Source organism: Pelecanus crispus, chromosome 1 (genome assembly GCF_030463565.1).
Source record: "Pelecanus crispus isolate bPelCri1 chromosome 1, bPelCri1.pri, whole genome shotgun sequence".
Classification (NCBI taxonomy): domain Eukaryota; kingdom Metazoa; phylum Chordata; class Aves; order Pelecaniformes; family Pelecanidae; genus Pelecanus; species Pelecanus crispus.
Genome location: NC_134643.1, coordinates 21,578,272 through 21,594,187, shown reverse-complemented (window position 1 = coordinate 21,594,187; position 15,916 = coordinate 21,578,272). Strand labels below are relative to the sequence as shown.

General features: G+C 36.8%; 1 protein-coding gene across 4 annotated transcripts in view; it reads left to right on the top strand.

Moving 5' to 3' along the window:
- The window catches only part of BRD1 (bromodomain containing 1), a 63,015-nt gene extending 50,596 nt beyond the window's left edge, over positions 1–12,419 (top strand). For all 4 annotated transcript variants that reach the window (XM_075727742.1, XM_075727739.1, XM_075727740.1 and 1 more), the window contains exons 9-13: positions 298–433; positions 1,755–1,882; positions 7,334–7,443; positions 9,235–9,389; positions 10,490–12,419. In XM_075727742.1, the coding sequence (XP_075583857.1) occupies positions 298–433; positions 1,755–1,882; positions 7,334–7,443; positions 9,235–9,389; positions 10,490–10,673 (713 nt within the window). In that variant the 3' untranslated portion in view covers positions 10,674–12,419. The remainder of the gene's footprint in view (positions 1–297; positions 434–1,754; positions 1,883–7,333; positions 7,444–9,234; positions 9,390–10,489) is intronic.
- Positions 12,420–15,916: the final 3,497 nt, after the last annotated feature.

The following is a 15,916-nucleotide window of genomic DNA, read 5'->3' as shown; positions in this document are numbered from 1 at the left end:
ACATACAGAGACTGATTTGATACTCCATTTGGCATTTCCTGTATTAAAATCTTCACCTTTTTTTATGTAACATAAATTTCCTTCCTATCTTTAAAATCTGGACTACAGGAACCTCCTGTTTATAATACTGTATTTTGAAATGCAGTATTTTGTTAATGTTCATGTTCTTTCTTTTTGGTCACATCAAAATACTTGAAGTACAGAATAGTAATGATACAATGTGTGACTATAGAAAGTTGTTAATGAAAATGGTGTGGCTTCCAGTTTGATGCAGTTTATTTTTGTGTTATGCTGTAGGTCTGTCAAATGGTTTTGGAGATGGAAGTAAAGAGAGAGCATTAGATGATACTCCAGGAAGAAAAGTTGAACCTCGTCGCCGCTGTGCATCAGAATCTAGTATTTCATCTAGTAACAGTCTTTTGTGTAACTCAAGGTAAAACTGTAAATCTGAAATAGAAATTTGAGATTGAATATATTAGTTTCTATACTGCTTGTGACCTACATCAGAGGATTGCATAAATTTTAGAAAAAAGAATACATTCCAATTTTCTCAGTTGCGTGTCAAATCTGAGACAACTTTCAGGATTGCTAGTATTCTTTTGTTGAACTCAGGTTATTGCAGATCCGGGCAGTTACACTTTATACTTGATTATGCTTCTCTTGCTCTGTGTAGATACGTATGCATGTTTGTGTGTATAGTATCTTGTTTTAATTACCTTCCTAATCCTGAATGCTAAAAATGGGTGTGTTTATTTTGGTGAGGGAAGGAGAGAAGCAATTTCCAAAGTAGTGTCTTGTACACAGGGAAGGTAAATTCAGTAGCTGTGAAACTGTAGATTATCAGTCTGTGATTTGGATTACTGGCTGGTTACTGCAGTGATGATAGTACCCGTATACCATCTATTGACCTCTTTGTGAAGGCTGCTGTTAAAGGTAGGACTGTCAGAATGGTCACCTCTGCCACCATTGATAAATGTTTCTCCGTCACCAATGGTGCACATCTTCCAAAAGCACACTAATCTCTGGGTAAAAGGTAGCTGTCTCCAGTCCCAGGCTATGAGGATGGGGAATACAGGAATATAGGATAAATCTGTTTTGTTTTTGTTTTGTTTTTTTTTTAAAAAAGAAGGATTTATTCATGTGTTCAGGATTGGTATTAAACTGTTTAAGCAAATGGTTTTAATGCACTCATGTCAAACAGGCCTTCAGAAACAAAAGAGAATTTAATATTGCATCTCTTGTAAATGTGATATATTGAGGATTTGATCTAGAATAATTGCTGTTCAGATTCTTTGAAGTCTTAAAAAAAAAAAAAAAAATTCCCATTTTGCATATAGACATTCCACAATTGAAAGACTTGAATTTGTAGTGAAAAATAGAAGAGAAAATAATCATGTCTCCTATGTAGTGGAACTGTTGGAGCAGAAGGAACATGTTTCTCTTTGGCCAGTATCCACTGTACCACTGGAGACAAAACAGCTTCTCTCATTTGTGCATGTATAATCTGTACAGCAGTTGAGGTGCAGTTGCATACTGTTTGTCTTTTGCTGATAACCAGGCAGTTCTGTGCATGAAAATAGTCTAGGGTTTTAGCTTTTATGTAGTTGGTTGTGGGTTTTATGTAAGATTTGTTAGAGCTTGCTGCTCTGATTTTACTGTGTACTGATGAATTTTAAATTCTTTTTTCAAAGTCTTGATTTATAGTGAACAACATTAATTATCAAATAATGGGTTTAATGTTAATGTTTTCATAGTTTCAGCCTACCGAAGTGTGGTAAAGGTAAACCAGCACTTATACGAAGACACACACTGGAAGACCGAAGTGAATTGATATCATGCATTGAAAATGGAAACTATGCCAAAGCAGCAAGAATTGCAGCTGGTAACTATAAATAATTGTATTCTTAGTAATATTGTATAACTCTAATTTTGTCCATTTATTTGACAGATTCTAACATTCCTATTTTCCCTGCTGAAATACACCTAAGTGTTCTGAAAGTGGTGTTAATAGCATTGCAGAAACTACTGGTTTCTGCTTTTGACTCTTTAAAGACTTTGAAGAGAAGAGAATAGCACCTGATTTTGTGATTAAAAAATGGTGCTTAAAGTGATCAAGCTACTGTAGTAGTACAAGCAAAACTTGGACTGAAGTACTATTTAAGGTTCTGTCAATATTTTGTTGGGCTTTTTTTGGTTTAGGGTTTACTCCTCGTATACTGTTCTGCATGACCATGTTGACAAACTGGTAAGACATGGTCTGCTTTGATTCAGGAAAAATTTGAAATTGGAAAGAAGTGGAAGTTTCTAGGAATGTAGAGGATAATAACTTACTGAGTTTTAGGGGAAATAACTGTGTTCTGGTGATACGTTTTCCACCTGTTTCGATATTTGAATTGCATTACAAGATTTAAGTAGGTCATCTCTTCTGTAAGTAGAACTGTGTTGGTGTAATGCAGTGCTCCCAGCTGAAGTTAGGCATCAGCTTCGCAGTGTCTAGCAGGCCTGTCTTTAGTTTCTGACCTTACAACTCTTTGCTCCCTCATCCTGGGTGTTCCTTGTCCAGGACTCTTTCATGGCTTTCTAGTGCTTTTATCTGACTCTTTGTTTGCCTTAGTCTGTTCTTTCCTCCCCAGATGATCAGTTTTGTTTTTCTTTCTTGCAGCTAATCTGTTTTCAGCTACAGCTTCATTACTCTCAGGTTTAGTATCTTTATTATCTGCATGGAAACCTCTTATACAGGACTTAACCTTTTCCATTTGTTTTTCTCTGTCCTGGGTAGTCTTATATTTAACACTTTCCACTTAGAATTCCTGTACCTGTTTTTTCAGAACTCTCCTTGATTTCTCTTAATTCCATCTCTGTTCTGAGATACATTCTACAGCTACCTAAAAGGAGGAGCAAATGACATTTAACAGCACTATTTTATATATTACTATATATTCTGTCTAATTTGAGCTCTTTTGGCTGCCTTCTGTACCCTGTTACCTCAGCAGCTCAAGAAGAGGAAATAAGTAGGAGTGAAGTGAAATCTGCTTACATTCTGTGCATAATTGGAACTTATTATTTACTTTTTATTAGTGAAATCCCAGATTTTACAGAGAAACTAAAATAAAGGGTTATTCATTCTTGGCAAAATGTCTCAAAACAGTTGTGTTTGACAGTATATATGCTTTAGAAACAAACACAGTGCTTACAGTTTTGCTCTCTTTAGGTCCAAGGAATATCTTGTTTCTATTTACAAGATGCTGTCTCAGAACCTATGGTATGGTATGTTGTAATACTGCAGTTATGATGGGATGCAGTTTTGCATTGATTAATGGATGTAATCATTGTAATGCACGCGCACTGAAATATGTTAGTTCAAGTGCAAGCAATGTTACAAGAGCGCTATTGAAATCAGAAAGCCAAGTGTGCAAGTTAGGGCATGCTGTTTTCTGTAATACTGCTGCCATGTTCAGCGTTTTTGACTCGTGAGACTGAGGTATGCTTTAGAACCAGGTCCACTCAGTATACTGGACAAGTTAAGATTATTATGGAAAAATATATTCTATATTGAAATGTGAAGATTATATTGAGATGCAGATAGAGGGCAGTTTTATACTGGATATAAGGAAGAAATTTTTTACGGTGAGGGTGGTGAGGCACTGGAACAGGTTGCCCAGAGAGGTGGTGGAGGCCCCATCCCTGGCAACATTCAAGGTCAGGTTGGATGGGGCTCTGAGCAACCTGATCTGGTTAAAGCTGTCCCTGCTCATTGCAGGGGGTTGGGCCGGATGACCTCTAAAGGTCCCTTCCAACCCAAAGCATCCTATGATTCTGTGATTCTATGATTCTTTATAAATACAGAGGATGAATTAAAGTTTCAAAAGTGACTCAGAATTCTGTCTAACTTTTGGGGCTTGGACTTGTAGGCTTAATATGGTTTTCTTGGTTTTCAAGTATAATTATCTGTATGTAATAGCTTGTTGTCCTTAGTGTGCAAGAGCACTGGAAGCTGAATAGATACATGCTATGAGTGGTTCTCATTAATAGCTGCTGTATACGGAGATGTGCTGAGGTTTGTAGGTCTTGGATTCCTTTATAGGGTCAGGAAGTTGCTGTGCTGAAGTGGCAATGTGTTCTTCTGCCTGTCCTTCCTGAGCCTTGCCCAGTCCTTTGGCCTCGCTATTCCTTGTTCCCTGATCCAAGATTCTTGTCTAGTTCTCCTGTTCCATGCTCTCTTACGCTTTTTGTCCCAGTTTTCAATTCTTTGGCCCCATCTTTGTCCAGTCAGTTGCTCCACCTACTTGTCAGGTGTTTTTTTCCTCAGTAAATCTTAGTGACGTTATTTTTGCTAGCAGTGTCTAGATGATGACTTTCCCTTCAGTCACATCAGACTGTTGAGCAAGTGTGGGCAGGGGGTAGGTTGTAGGGGAACATTTTGCTGCATTTGACTCACATAGCTTTCCCCTCCGCATGGTCTTAATTTCAACAAGTAACATTGACAGCAGAGAGAACACTTTGTCCAGCCAAAAGTTACACAGTAAAAAGAAAGTCTCAATTTATCATTTGTGCTAAAGAATGATCTGTCTACGCTGCTGATACCACAGCTACCTCTTGGGGGGCAGTAGTTTTGGAGCTTAAATATGCTCAGTGTCAGTGGATTTGTCTGCAGATTTAAGTGTTAAAATAAGTTTCCTCTATGTAATTTGAAAATTTAAAAAAAAAAAAGAAAATAACACTGTGCACTGTTAATCTGGTCATCTTTCAGTAAAGTAGACTTTCCTGTTTGTGGCCGAAGTTTCTGATTTAAAATAAAATTGGCCTATGAAGAGCTCGCATTCCTGCTGAAAGCTATACAGATACTGGGTGTGAAGTTCTTGGCTCTGTTTTTGAAGACAGAAATGCCTTAAAGTTTTGAGGCTCGTGATGATGGCGCCTAATGGGTGTTTTGCTCAACTTCCCACAAAAAATTAAACACATTGACTTTATTATGAGAAGGATACTGAAAAAACCACTAGTTGTTTTAAAAATATTGTAAGAAATAAAGTCTGTAAGGGGAGGAAGGGTATAATGAGACATCCTTATCTTTACCCTGAACTATGTAGGATCTTAAGTCTGGTTTGTGGTAATTCGTTACTTTCGGTTTTCAGCTAGTGGGAGTACTGTTATTTAAGCAGCATGTTGTCCTGACTGCTAACTTAAATTCATTGTCTTCCATAGCTTAAAGAAATAAAAGGTATTTTATGTTGTAAAAGAAAACTACTAGCCATATGTGCTAGTGTATTAAACCCCTATCACCACATGGAATAAATTCTGACTAGGAAAAATTCTGAGACTCTTCCCTGCTGTGTATACACCCGAGAAGTCTCTGAGGGAATTAGCTGCGTGCATCCTGTCAGATTGTATATGACCTTCTATTCAGCATTCAAATATAATTTTCTTTGTTTCATGTCAACTCTGCAGCTGAGAATAATTTAAGTTTCTTTCCTTTCTTGTTAGCTGCCCTGAAGAAGAGGACTTGCACTGTTTTTATGTACCTGTCCTGGTTTCGGCTGGGATAGAGTTAATTTTCTTCCTAGTAGCAGGCACAGTGCTGTGTTTTGGATTTAGTAGGAGAATAATGTTGATAACACACTGATGGTTTAGTTGTTGCTAAGTACTGCTTATGCTAGTCAAGGACTTTTCAGCTTCCCATGCTCTGCCAGGGGCACAAGAAACTGGGAGGGGGCACAGCCAGGCCAGCTGACCCAAACTGCCCAAAGTGGTATTCCATACCATATGACATTATGCTCAGTATGGAAACTGGGGGGGGGGGGGGGGGGGGGGCAGTTGGCCAGGGGTAGGGATCGCTGCTCTGGAACTGTCTGGGTGTCAGTCAGCGGGTGGTGAGCAATTGCATTGTGCATCACTTGCTTTGTATATCATTATTATTATTATACTGTTACTATTAGCATTACTGTTTTACTTTATTTCAATTATTAAACTGTTCTTATCTCAACCCAGGAGTGTTTCTCACTCTTACTCCTCTGATTCTCTGATCCCATTGGGGCAGGGGGAGTGAGCGAGCGGCTGCGTGGTGCTTAGCTGCTGGCTGGGGCTAAACCATGACAGTACCAGATACAGTTCTATATGTATTTTTAAAAATAGTCTGTGTATGAAGGATACATTAATCTAAGCCTTCATGACTCTCTGTAACTAATGTATATCTGCACACCACATTGCATTATAAATAAGCCCATTAATTATAAATTGCCCATTTTCAATGGGAGCAGATTGGGAAGAATTGAGGAATAAATTGTATTTTAGCAAGTAGAGAGCTATTTCTATCAAGTAGTGCCTTACTGCTAAAAGAAAGTGTAACTGCATCCGCTGAACTGTATTATGGTATCACATTGCCCCATATGAGAAGTGCCTCCTCATCTGTACAGCTTGTGAATGTTCATTACCTCCTTCGTACATTTCCCACCCCCAGTTCCATCTTGAGGGCATAACTCACTGTCTTCTGCCCAGTCTCTCGACCATATCCCTGCGTGTCTAGGGGGCCAGTTTTGGTTCTGGTTGACTGAAAGGCTTAAACCTGTCTCATGCTTCAGTCCAGTGGTGAGCAACAGAGAAGACAGTGGAGGATTCTGGTAGAAGTGAGGAGTAACATAAACTCATTTTTTTGTTACGCTGCCTCCTGAGAAGGAAAAAAACACTATTGCAGCTGCTTCCTTGAACCCTGTTGGTCTTTTTAAACTTCGCTGCAGGAAAGGGCTGGGCAGGGAGACCCAGAAGGGCTGATTAAAAATAAATAAATAGATAGATAGATAGAAAATAAAATGCAGATTAGAACTTATGCATAAGAATAGAAAGGTGTACCAGACAAGCATTGTAAGCTGTTGGGTGGTAATCCCACTGTGTTATATCCAACACTTTGGAAACATCCATGCAACTTGCATCTTCAGTACCATCACCTCTTTGACATGATTGTCATCGTGGTTTCAAAAGAAACTGGTTATTTAGAGTACCATAATTTTATGTTTTCTTTTGAGCTTTTTTGAAGGGGAAGGATTGTTAGTATTTGGCAAACACTTGCTTTTTGAGAATTAAGGTGGTTTAAGACATGCTGTTTCTATAAGTGTCTACAAACTTGTTCTTTGTCTGTAGGCTTGGATCAAAGTACTGGTATCATTTAAAGAGCTGTTATGAACATTACCTGCTTTTTATTGCTATGCGCATGAAAGGTGGTATTGGTATTTGGATTCTAATGATCATGAGATATTGATGAGGAAACAAAACTGCAGAAGATTTGTCTGAGGTTTTATTCTTTAACATATTAATTTTATATTTAATTACGATTTGTTCTTAGAAGTTGGGCATAGCAGTATGTGGATTTCAACCGATGCTGCAACATCTGTGCTTGAGCCTCTGAAAGTAGTATGGGCCAAATGCAGTGGATATCCTTCTTACCCAGCTCTGGTAAGTACACAGCTTCCCATCAGTACACTAGTGATACTGTTTCTGGTCTGAGAATGTTGGTGCATGAACTTAAGGTAACTGATAAATTCCCATTAAGGTTCAATAAAGGTGGATTATTCTGCCCTCTTTACCATGTATCCAGTTTGTAAAATTATTGCAGTATCTGATGTTAAGTGAATAATCTCTACTACCCTACCCATCTTTTGAGATGTACAATACCTGTCTCAGTAGTCTTTGTTTTTGCAATATATATTATTGTCTAAAGGATCAACTGAATAAACATTTGGCAGATATCTTGTTAGTGCTGGAGCTATAAAATACTTTCTGCTGCAAAATGAGTATAAAGAATACTCTGATTCTGCAGTTCATTAAAGAAACAAAAAACTTGGTAAGGTCGGAATAAATTTGAATGATTGTATCCAGTTGTGAGCAATGGACTGGAAACATAAAGCTGTTGTGCCCATGTTATTTTAGGAGAAATACACACAGTTCTACTTAAAGCTTTCAGAGAAAATGTTGTTTATGAAGTGTTTGGCTTCAGGCATTTGGGATTATAGAAACAGTTCATACACTATGGCTTGATTTATATAATAGACTGAACAGTCATGACTGGTTTAATATATGTGTGCTGGGGAGATCAGGAAATGTAATCATACAGAGTGGGGTTAAAACCTGGGGAGGTGAGATTCAGAGCACTTGAGTTTAAGTGCCCTCAGTGGGTGACCCAAAACCTCTTTGGTCAGATGCTGAAAATTTGATTATTTGATTGTCTCTTGAATGGTGCTGGCACTTTAGTGTTAGATTTAAGCTGATCCATGACCAAAGGGCTCCTTTCTGCCCACTCCTTTATGTCAGCACTGGTGTTTTTCTGAGTGCGTGATGAGTTGATTGAGGAATTAAACTTCAGTCAAGAGAAGAAAGTGCTTCTGATTTCTGCAAACTCCTCACAGAGTTAGCTCTCTGTTGGTTTAGTTCCTGTAATCAGTTTACTGTGGATTAAGATTGGTGTCAGTGTGGATGCTAGAAAAACAACACGAGTTTGTAGGGTAGGAGGTGGGTGGAACAGGCACGGAGTGACATAACCTGTCTTGGTGGAAGCTGAGCGCTTGATAATGCTGTGATCTGCCTACAAAGGAGTTTTTCCATCAGCCTGATTAGTTTAATGTTAGCAGCATCTTTCCCCCTCCCCCAACATTTGTTTAGAAAGAACATGTGACTGTAACTGCATGTTTTGCTGAAAACTGAGTCATTAAATTGGTTATGCAAGATACTTGAAAGTGACTTCCGATTTTTTTTTTTCTGTTTCGGTTTTTTTGCTTTTTGTTGTTTTGCTTCAGATTTTGAGTGTGGGGCTTGTCTTTTGCAGAAGCAAATACTTATACCTTAAAATAGGTTGTTTCTTTAAGGTATCTGAAATTCAAAACCCAAAATATGAGGCCAGTTATGACTAGCTGCTTTTAGAAATCCTGGTTCAACTTTCTTATTCTGAAACCTGCTTGTCAGACTACAAAGTTGGAATAAGTGAAATTCAAATGTGACTTCAAGAAGAACTGAAAAAATGGGTGAAAAAATGCTCTAGAGGTAGTTTTTTCAGTTCTTTTTACCACTGTGCATCCACTCTGCCTATTCAGCAGAATGTCAAGAAGTTATGTAAGCATGTAACACAAAGCCAGTTTATATGCAGTGGCTGTTTAGTTTATGATTCTTTTCCCATTAACTTTATTTGTTATCCCTCCTTAAAATAAATCATGTAGTTTTAAAAATTGGGAACTGTCCTGTGTTCTCTTACAGATTATTGACCCTAAGATGCCTCGTGTTGCTGGCCATCACAACGGTGTTACTATACCAGTGCCACCTCTGGATGTACTGAAAATTGGAGAACAAATGCAGACCAAATCAGATGAGAAACTATTCTTAGTACTATTTTTTGACAATAAAAGGAGTTGGTATGTTACTGAAATGTATTGTTTGATGTAGGGACTTAAAACTTTAAAAGCTTGTACCCTTTAGTCTAGAACAAACTTTATGCCTGAATTTTTTTTTTGTTTCAGTGTGTGTGCTCAGTACTATGGGGTTGTAGTTTAGCGTGCTTTAATAAAAAATAATGTTTGAAGAGACAATTTTATTCAGTTTAAAAAAATCTTTGAAGAAAATGTTTTATATCATACTTCACTGTCTGATTTGCAGCTGGTTTGGTTTCAAATGGACTCCGAAACTGAAGTTTTTAAACAGAAGCATGGCTTCTGCCATTTACACGGTTGGGATTGCAGACTACAGTAACAGACTTTTAATAGATATTGATTAGTTTATCTAATTTTTGTTTTCCTTAATACCTGTAACTTAAGAAAACAGGATTAAGATAAACATGTATGGAAATTTACTTCATGCTTTTTTAATTAGGTATTTAGAATGCTTTTCCTAGAAAAATGGGGTGTAGAGCTTTTTTCATTATCACTCCAGTGTGCCCAGCAATTAATGATATTCATGGAGTTTAAAACAGAAGGGTACTCTGAATATGAATACAGAGTTAGCGGGATTTCATACTGCAGGGTAAAAGCATGCTAAACAGAACTTCCGTGACAGTTTAGCTTTCCCCATAAAAAGCAAGTTGAGATGTCTTAAGTGTAAGGCAAAAATTAATCATCTGCAAATTCCTTGTAATAATGGAAATGAAAGAATGAAGAGAAGCAATACTATGTCAAGTGAATCATGAATCACGTTCATTGTTAGTTTCTGCTGCCTATTCCTAAACTGCATCAGTATTTCATGCTAGTTTTTTTCATTTGATACTTGATATCAGTCATTAAATAAGTATCATAGAATTGGAATATATTCTTTGTTTTCTGGAAGAGGCTTTCTTGGTATTTCATGTTCTTAAAATATTTAAGGCAGGTAAGTATTATCTTAAAAGGAATTCTACCACTTTCTTTAAGACAGTAAATCTGATCTGCTAGATGAGAAAGACAGTATAGCAACTGTGACATTTCTGGACAAACTTCTTGATTTTATTCTATATTTAACATACTTATTTTACAATTTCTTACAGGCAGTGGCTTCCCAAATCCAAAATGGTTCCCCTTGGGATAGATGAGACCATAGACAAGTTAAAAATGATGGAAGGCCGTAACTCAAGCATACGAAAAGCAGTAAGAATTGCTTTTGATCGTGCTATGAATCACCTGAGTAGAGTCCATGGAGAACCAGTCAGTGACTTCAGTGATATTGACTAACAGAGATTCTACCAAGGCATGAAAAATACCACAGAGACTTGAACTCTACTAATGAACCTCTTGTCTAAAAGAATGTATTGAAGATACAACCCCTTAATTGTTGATTCAGTGGCTGAGTTCTGCAAACTTGAAATAGTTGAGCAATTCTTCTAAATCACCATTGCCATATTGATTAATGATTTTATCGTGTTGTAGTTTGGAGGATTTTCCACTAAACCTGTTAAAATGTCTTGTTCATAGTGTTCATAGTTGTACATAAATGTATATTCAACACTTAACTTATTCTGATTTTAGAAGTAGCTCTTTAATTCCTTTTATAATTTTGCTGGGGAGGGAGTTGGTTTTTGTTTCCATGCTTTTTACTTTTTTTCCTTTATTTCTTTCTGAGGTTAAGTTACCTAAGCACCATCTTCCAGCTTAAGGTGTTTAGTAGATCTTAAAGCCTAATATCAAAATGACATCAAATATATATTTGCCTAAATCGTATACAATATGGTGCTGCTTGTATCATTTCTCTTTGGTCTGTAGCTTCTGAAGAAGACTTCTGAATGTTTGTGTAAATCGTTGCTCTTTGCACAAAGTACCACATATTTAAGATTGATGTAAATTTACAATTACAAATATGTATTTTAAGAAAGGAAGTTGCATTATTTTGGAGGGTACTTTGTGAGAAAGACATCAAGAAAAAAGTTATACTATGTACATCACTTGCAAATCACCAAAAACACTCCATTGTTGCCCAGAATAACTTAAGATTGTTTTTGTTTTAAACAAACCTGGCTTAAAGCCTGCAAGCACATTGTTTCTTTCAAAACCATATCCCATTTATCTCCCATTGATTTAATTTTGTTGATATGTGTGCCTCCCTGTGTTTTATTTATTGTAGAAAATGTATTAATTTGCTTTATAATGAAAAATAAAATTGACAAATATATTGATATGCATTTTTATACAGGCACATGAGAAGACAACTTGCTTTGGGAGAAAAATGTATTGGAAATTGTATAAAAACTTGATGGTTTGTGTGTAATTTGATTTTTTTGTAACTTGTAATCCTTTGTTTCCAATGAGGGGATTTATGTAACTTTTGATTTAGAACACTTTGGTAGCAATAGAAACTTTGGATACATTTTTGTATGGTACATGTGATGTATATAGAATTAGTACTTTATTTTTATTTTTAAGAAGTAAAGCATTATGTTTGGGCAGGGGGAAGAAGGAGGGTGGGTTTCCAGAACTGCATTTTTATATTAAAAAGAAAAAAAAATAAAGTCAAGATATTGATTGTTGTAGCTACTTTATTCCTACCTTCACTGAGATACTGAATTTGTAACAATGAAAATGGCAAGGTATGTTTGCAATGTGATTTATAATGACTCCATTATTTATAAATGCACTGTGTTTGAACTCTTTTGCAGTGATATCTTAAATACTGTACCAAGTTATATAATATGAAACACCAAATAATGCATATGAATGCACGAAGTATTTATGCCCAGCTTTTTTATAAAGGATTAGCAAATACAGCAAAACCAATACTTTTAAAATCTTTTTTTAAAACTTCATTGAATAGCATACTTCATTGTTAAACCTGCTTGAATCTTTATTTTAAAGGGACAATTACTTTTTAAATAGTTTTTAATGTTTTTATTCTCTATTGTTTGTAATACCCCCTTAGAAGCTTGAATAAAATTTCTTTCTCAACTGTTAATTTTGTCCTGAATTTAGCCCCTGAGATTTTGCTGTAGTGCCCATTTTCTTACTCCATGACTGAGCTGTTACCAAGGCAGTAGTTCAAGAACCTGGTTGTTTCTTGCTGTGGCATGCAGTATCATCCTTATTGAGTCCTCTGCGTGGTAGGTATCCTAGTTACGCTACACTAGCTGAGACCAGTTGCCTATAATGGACTCTAATAATTACAAAGATTAGTTGGATAAATTTCACAAATGATCAAGCACATAGTTCTTAGTCTTGACAGTAAACACAGTTTTAAGGGGAGTAGTGCTGGCAGGTATCCTGTAAGGACTGTCATTGAGGTGCGCTGCTGTGGTAGAAACAACAGCCATGTCGGGTAGAAAAATAAAAATAAAATTTTGTGGTTGCCTTAAATAGAACTTCTGTGTAATGACTTGAAGCATCTGCCATATAACCATGCTCATCTTTGAAGGGAATGGAGCTTAATTTGTGCAATTGAGACAGTAAAACCACTTGTGATCTGTTAGGACTGCCTATTAAGAGTCTTCAAAAAAAAAAAAAAACACCCTGAATCAGATTGTATTTCAGATTTGTTCCACCAAATATACTCAAATTTGGTGTGTGTGAAACTGCATAATGATTTGCAGCCTCATTCTGGCAAGCAGAGAAAATGGTTTTTTTGGATCTGTCAGACCTTGGAAAGCTGAAATTGCAGTTACAATAGGAGTAGGAGGATGATAATTTGGTACTTGTATGATAAGAATTTTGATACCTGTTACGTATGAAGTCACAGTTAAAAAAAAAAAGTATAACACAGAGTTGGCAAGTGATTCATTAGAAGGCTTCCCAAGTTCTCAACTGCTTTTCATGGTAGCAACATAGGAAGGGGGGAAAAAAGCTCCTTTTTTGAAAACAAAAGCAGAGCATTCATTTCATTATTCTGTAACAAATTGTTTAATCACATCTTCAGTGAAAGCTTTATTTTGAATTTTGCTCAGACTTCCAAGTCTCACTTTTTGGCTTTTATCTTCAGAGACAGGTCCGTCAGTTTTTGGAGAACATAAATTTGCTGCCTTCATCTTAGAGGCGTGTGTGCGCGCTTAAGAGAATTCTGAGCTGGAAAACTTCACTGAATACAAGCGGCCTGTTAAGCATCCTCATGAAGCACACTGCATATTCTTTTGATGAAACTAGCATGAAAGGCTGCCTTGTTTTTCTTCTGTGTATGTGATGGAAGCTGTCCCAGGAATCCCTCCCAGATCCTCTCTGAGAGCAGGTTGCAGCCGTGGCTACGGCTGTTACCGTGCTCTCTTATGCCGGAGTAGAGTATCATCCAGTGGCTCTTCAGGGTGGGTTAAAGTCTAAAATAATTTCTCAGACTTGTCAGTCTTCAGGGTGACTTGTGTGTTTTTAAGGGATTTCATACCTCTTTAGGAAAGGAAATCCAAGCTCCAAAACCGCTTTATTTCCAAATCCTAAGGCCTAACTAGGTACAGTAGTCAAATGAATACGTGCATGTCAGAATGTGCTTCACTACATTGTAGACCAAGTTCTTCTATGACACCATTAATAACTGTAACATAACCATAGAGCAGAAATCAGTATTTTAGTGGAAGGCAAAAAAAAGAAGGGAACACCACACTGTATCTTACTGATTTCTTGGGGAGCATTACAGCAGTAAATACAGGGTATAGATTTGCATATTCACTACTCTCTTCTGGTACAATCATTTCCTGCTAATAAAGTGTGAGAATCCCAGATCAGAAGCTGAAATGAAATTAAAATTTGTCTTCTCTTGTATTAAAATGTGAGGAATCATGTTATAAATATTTAGGGAAAAAACAGAGAATGATTTTTTTTTTAAAAAAAAAAAAAAGTCTGTTACCAAACTGATTTTTCTGAATGTTTGTTGATTGTGATTTTGCATTTTTTACACTAGAGGGAGCAATACATACAGACTATCAATGTTCACAGTATTTTTTTCAAAATGCTGCTATTAAAACTTTTTGCTGGTAAACAGTCTTTTCTGCTTCTAGTATTTGTAGTCCATAAAAAGTAGCTTTCTCTGATGTTCTTGCTGCAAGTGGGCCGTTTTAGGAATGCTTATTTTTAACTGTAGATTTAGTACATAGAACAACAACTGTATTTTCTGGCTCTATTTGTGTCTAATTGCGAGTGACAGGTGAGTTACTTTTTACACTGTTTTATTTAGCTGTCGATTTTCTTTTTACAGGTGTACTGCTATGGGTGCATTCTATAGTGTTATGAACAGAAAATGACTCAGAGCTGCTTGCTGCTAGTAATGCAGTGCAAGTCAAACACGCAGCAATCACCAGCAAAAATATTCAAGTTTGGAGCTGAAGGTGCGAGATGAGACAATTGCTCTGTCCTGCAGGCTGGTGAGGGAAGGTTGTCTTGAGGATATTCACAAGGGAATTAAATAAATACAGAAGTGAAATGCAAATGGAGGAAGCATTTACTGTCCACGTGCTACTTAACACCTTTCAGTTATCTCGTTTACATTTTTGTATAACATCATTCAGTTATTATGACTTACCTATTTTATCAGTTCTTCCATGAAAGACTTATTTCCTCTAAAACTTCTCTTATAAGGTAGAAAAAGAGTAAATTCCAGCTAATGAAAGTTTATGAAGTTGAAAATCATCTTTTGGAATAGCATGGAATTGGTAAATATTTTTTTTAAAACATTTTTGGAAAATGGTATTTGATGGGAGGGGGCTGTAAATTTATTTTTGTCTGCCTACTGTATTCAGCTTGCTTTCATTGCCTCTGCACAGAAACTGCTATCAAATCTCTGCTGATCGGTGAGGAAAATGCAGGATCTCGGCAGCTGTACTTTAAGGTTATTTGAGATCCTTTTCTCTTAAGATTGTTTCTGTAGTGTTAAAAATCTAACACTGCAGTGACTGCAGTCCCCCCATTCTGTCTTCTGCTGATACTACATGGAGAGAGGGGACAGAATAAAGAAAATTTAGCTTTATGGGGTTTTTTAAATTTAAACTTATTCTTTAAAATTTTAAAATTAATCCCATTGTGATCACAGTGTCTCTTGGAAAACAGTCCTCTGGTCAAACTGCTGCTTTGCTGCCTCTATTGGTTGTTTTCACAGTTCCGCCAAGTTCAGCTCATTTTTTGTTCGTCTGTTTTGACATCTCCACTGCAACAAGTCAGCACTGCCAGCAAAACAGGCAAGTCTCAGCTGCCTGGGCTAACGTCTGGATGTACAGAGATCTGTGGTAATGTAGTTTCAATGTCCAGTCTTTGGCTGGTCCTCTTTATACAGTGAGCCTAAGTATTAATACTACTTTTCCCATTTCCCCCATTAATCTGCATTGTAGCAGTCTTATTTAAACTGTCTTGAGCCATCCTCCACTGTGAACCCAGGGACACCTAACTGAATTCTTTGTTCAACTTCCCTGGCAACAGCCCAAAATTACAAAAATTTGGTTTAGCCTAAGAATGGTCTAGGAGAGCTCACACGTCTTCCTCATCTATGTTCAGTTATCATGTCCTTCACTCCTCCATAC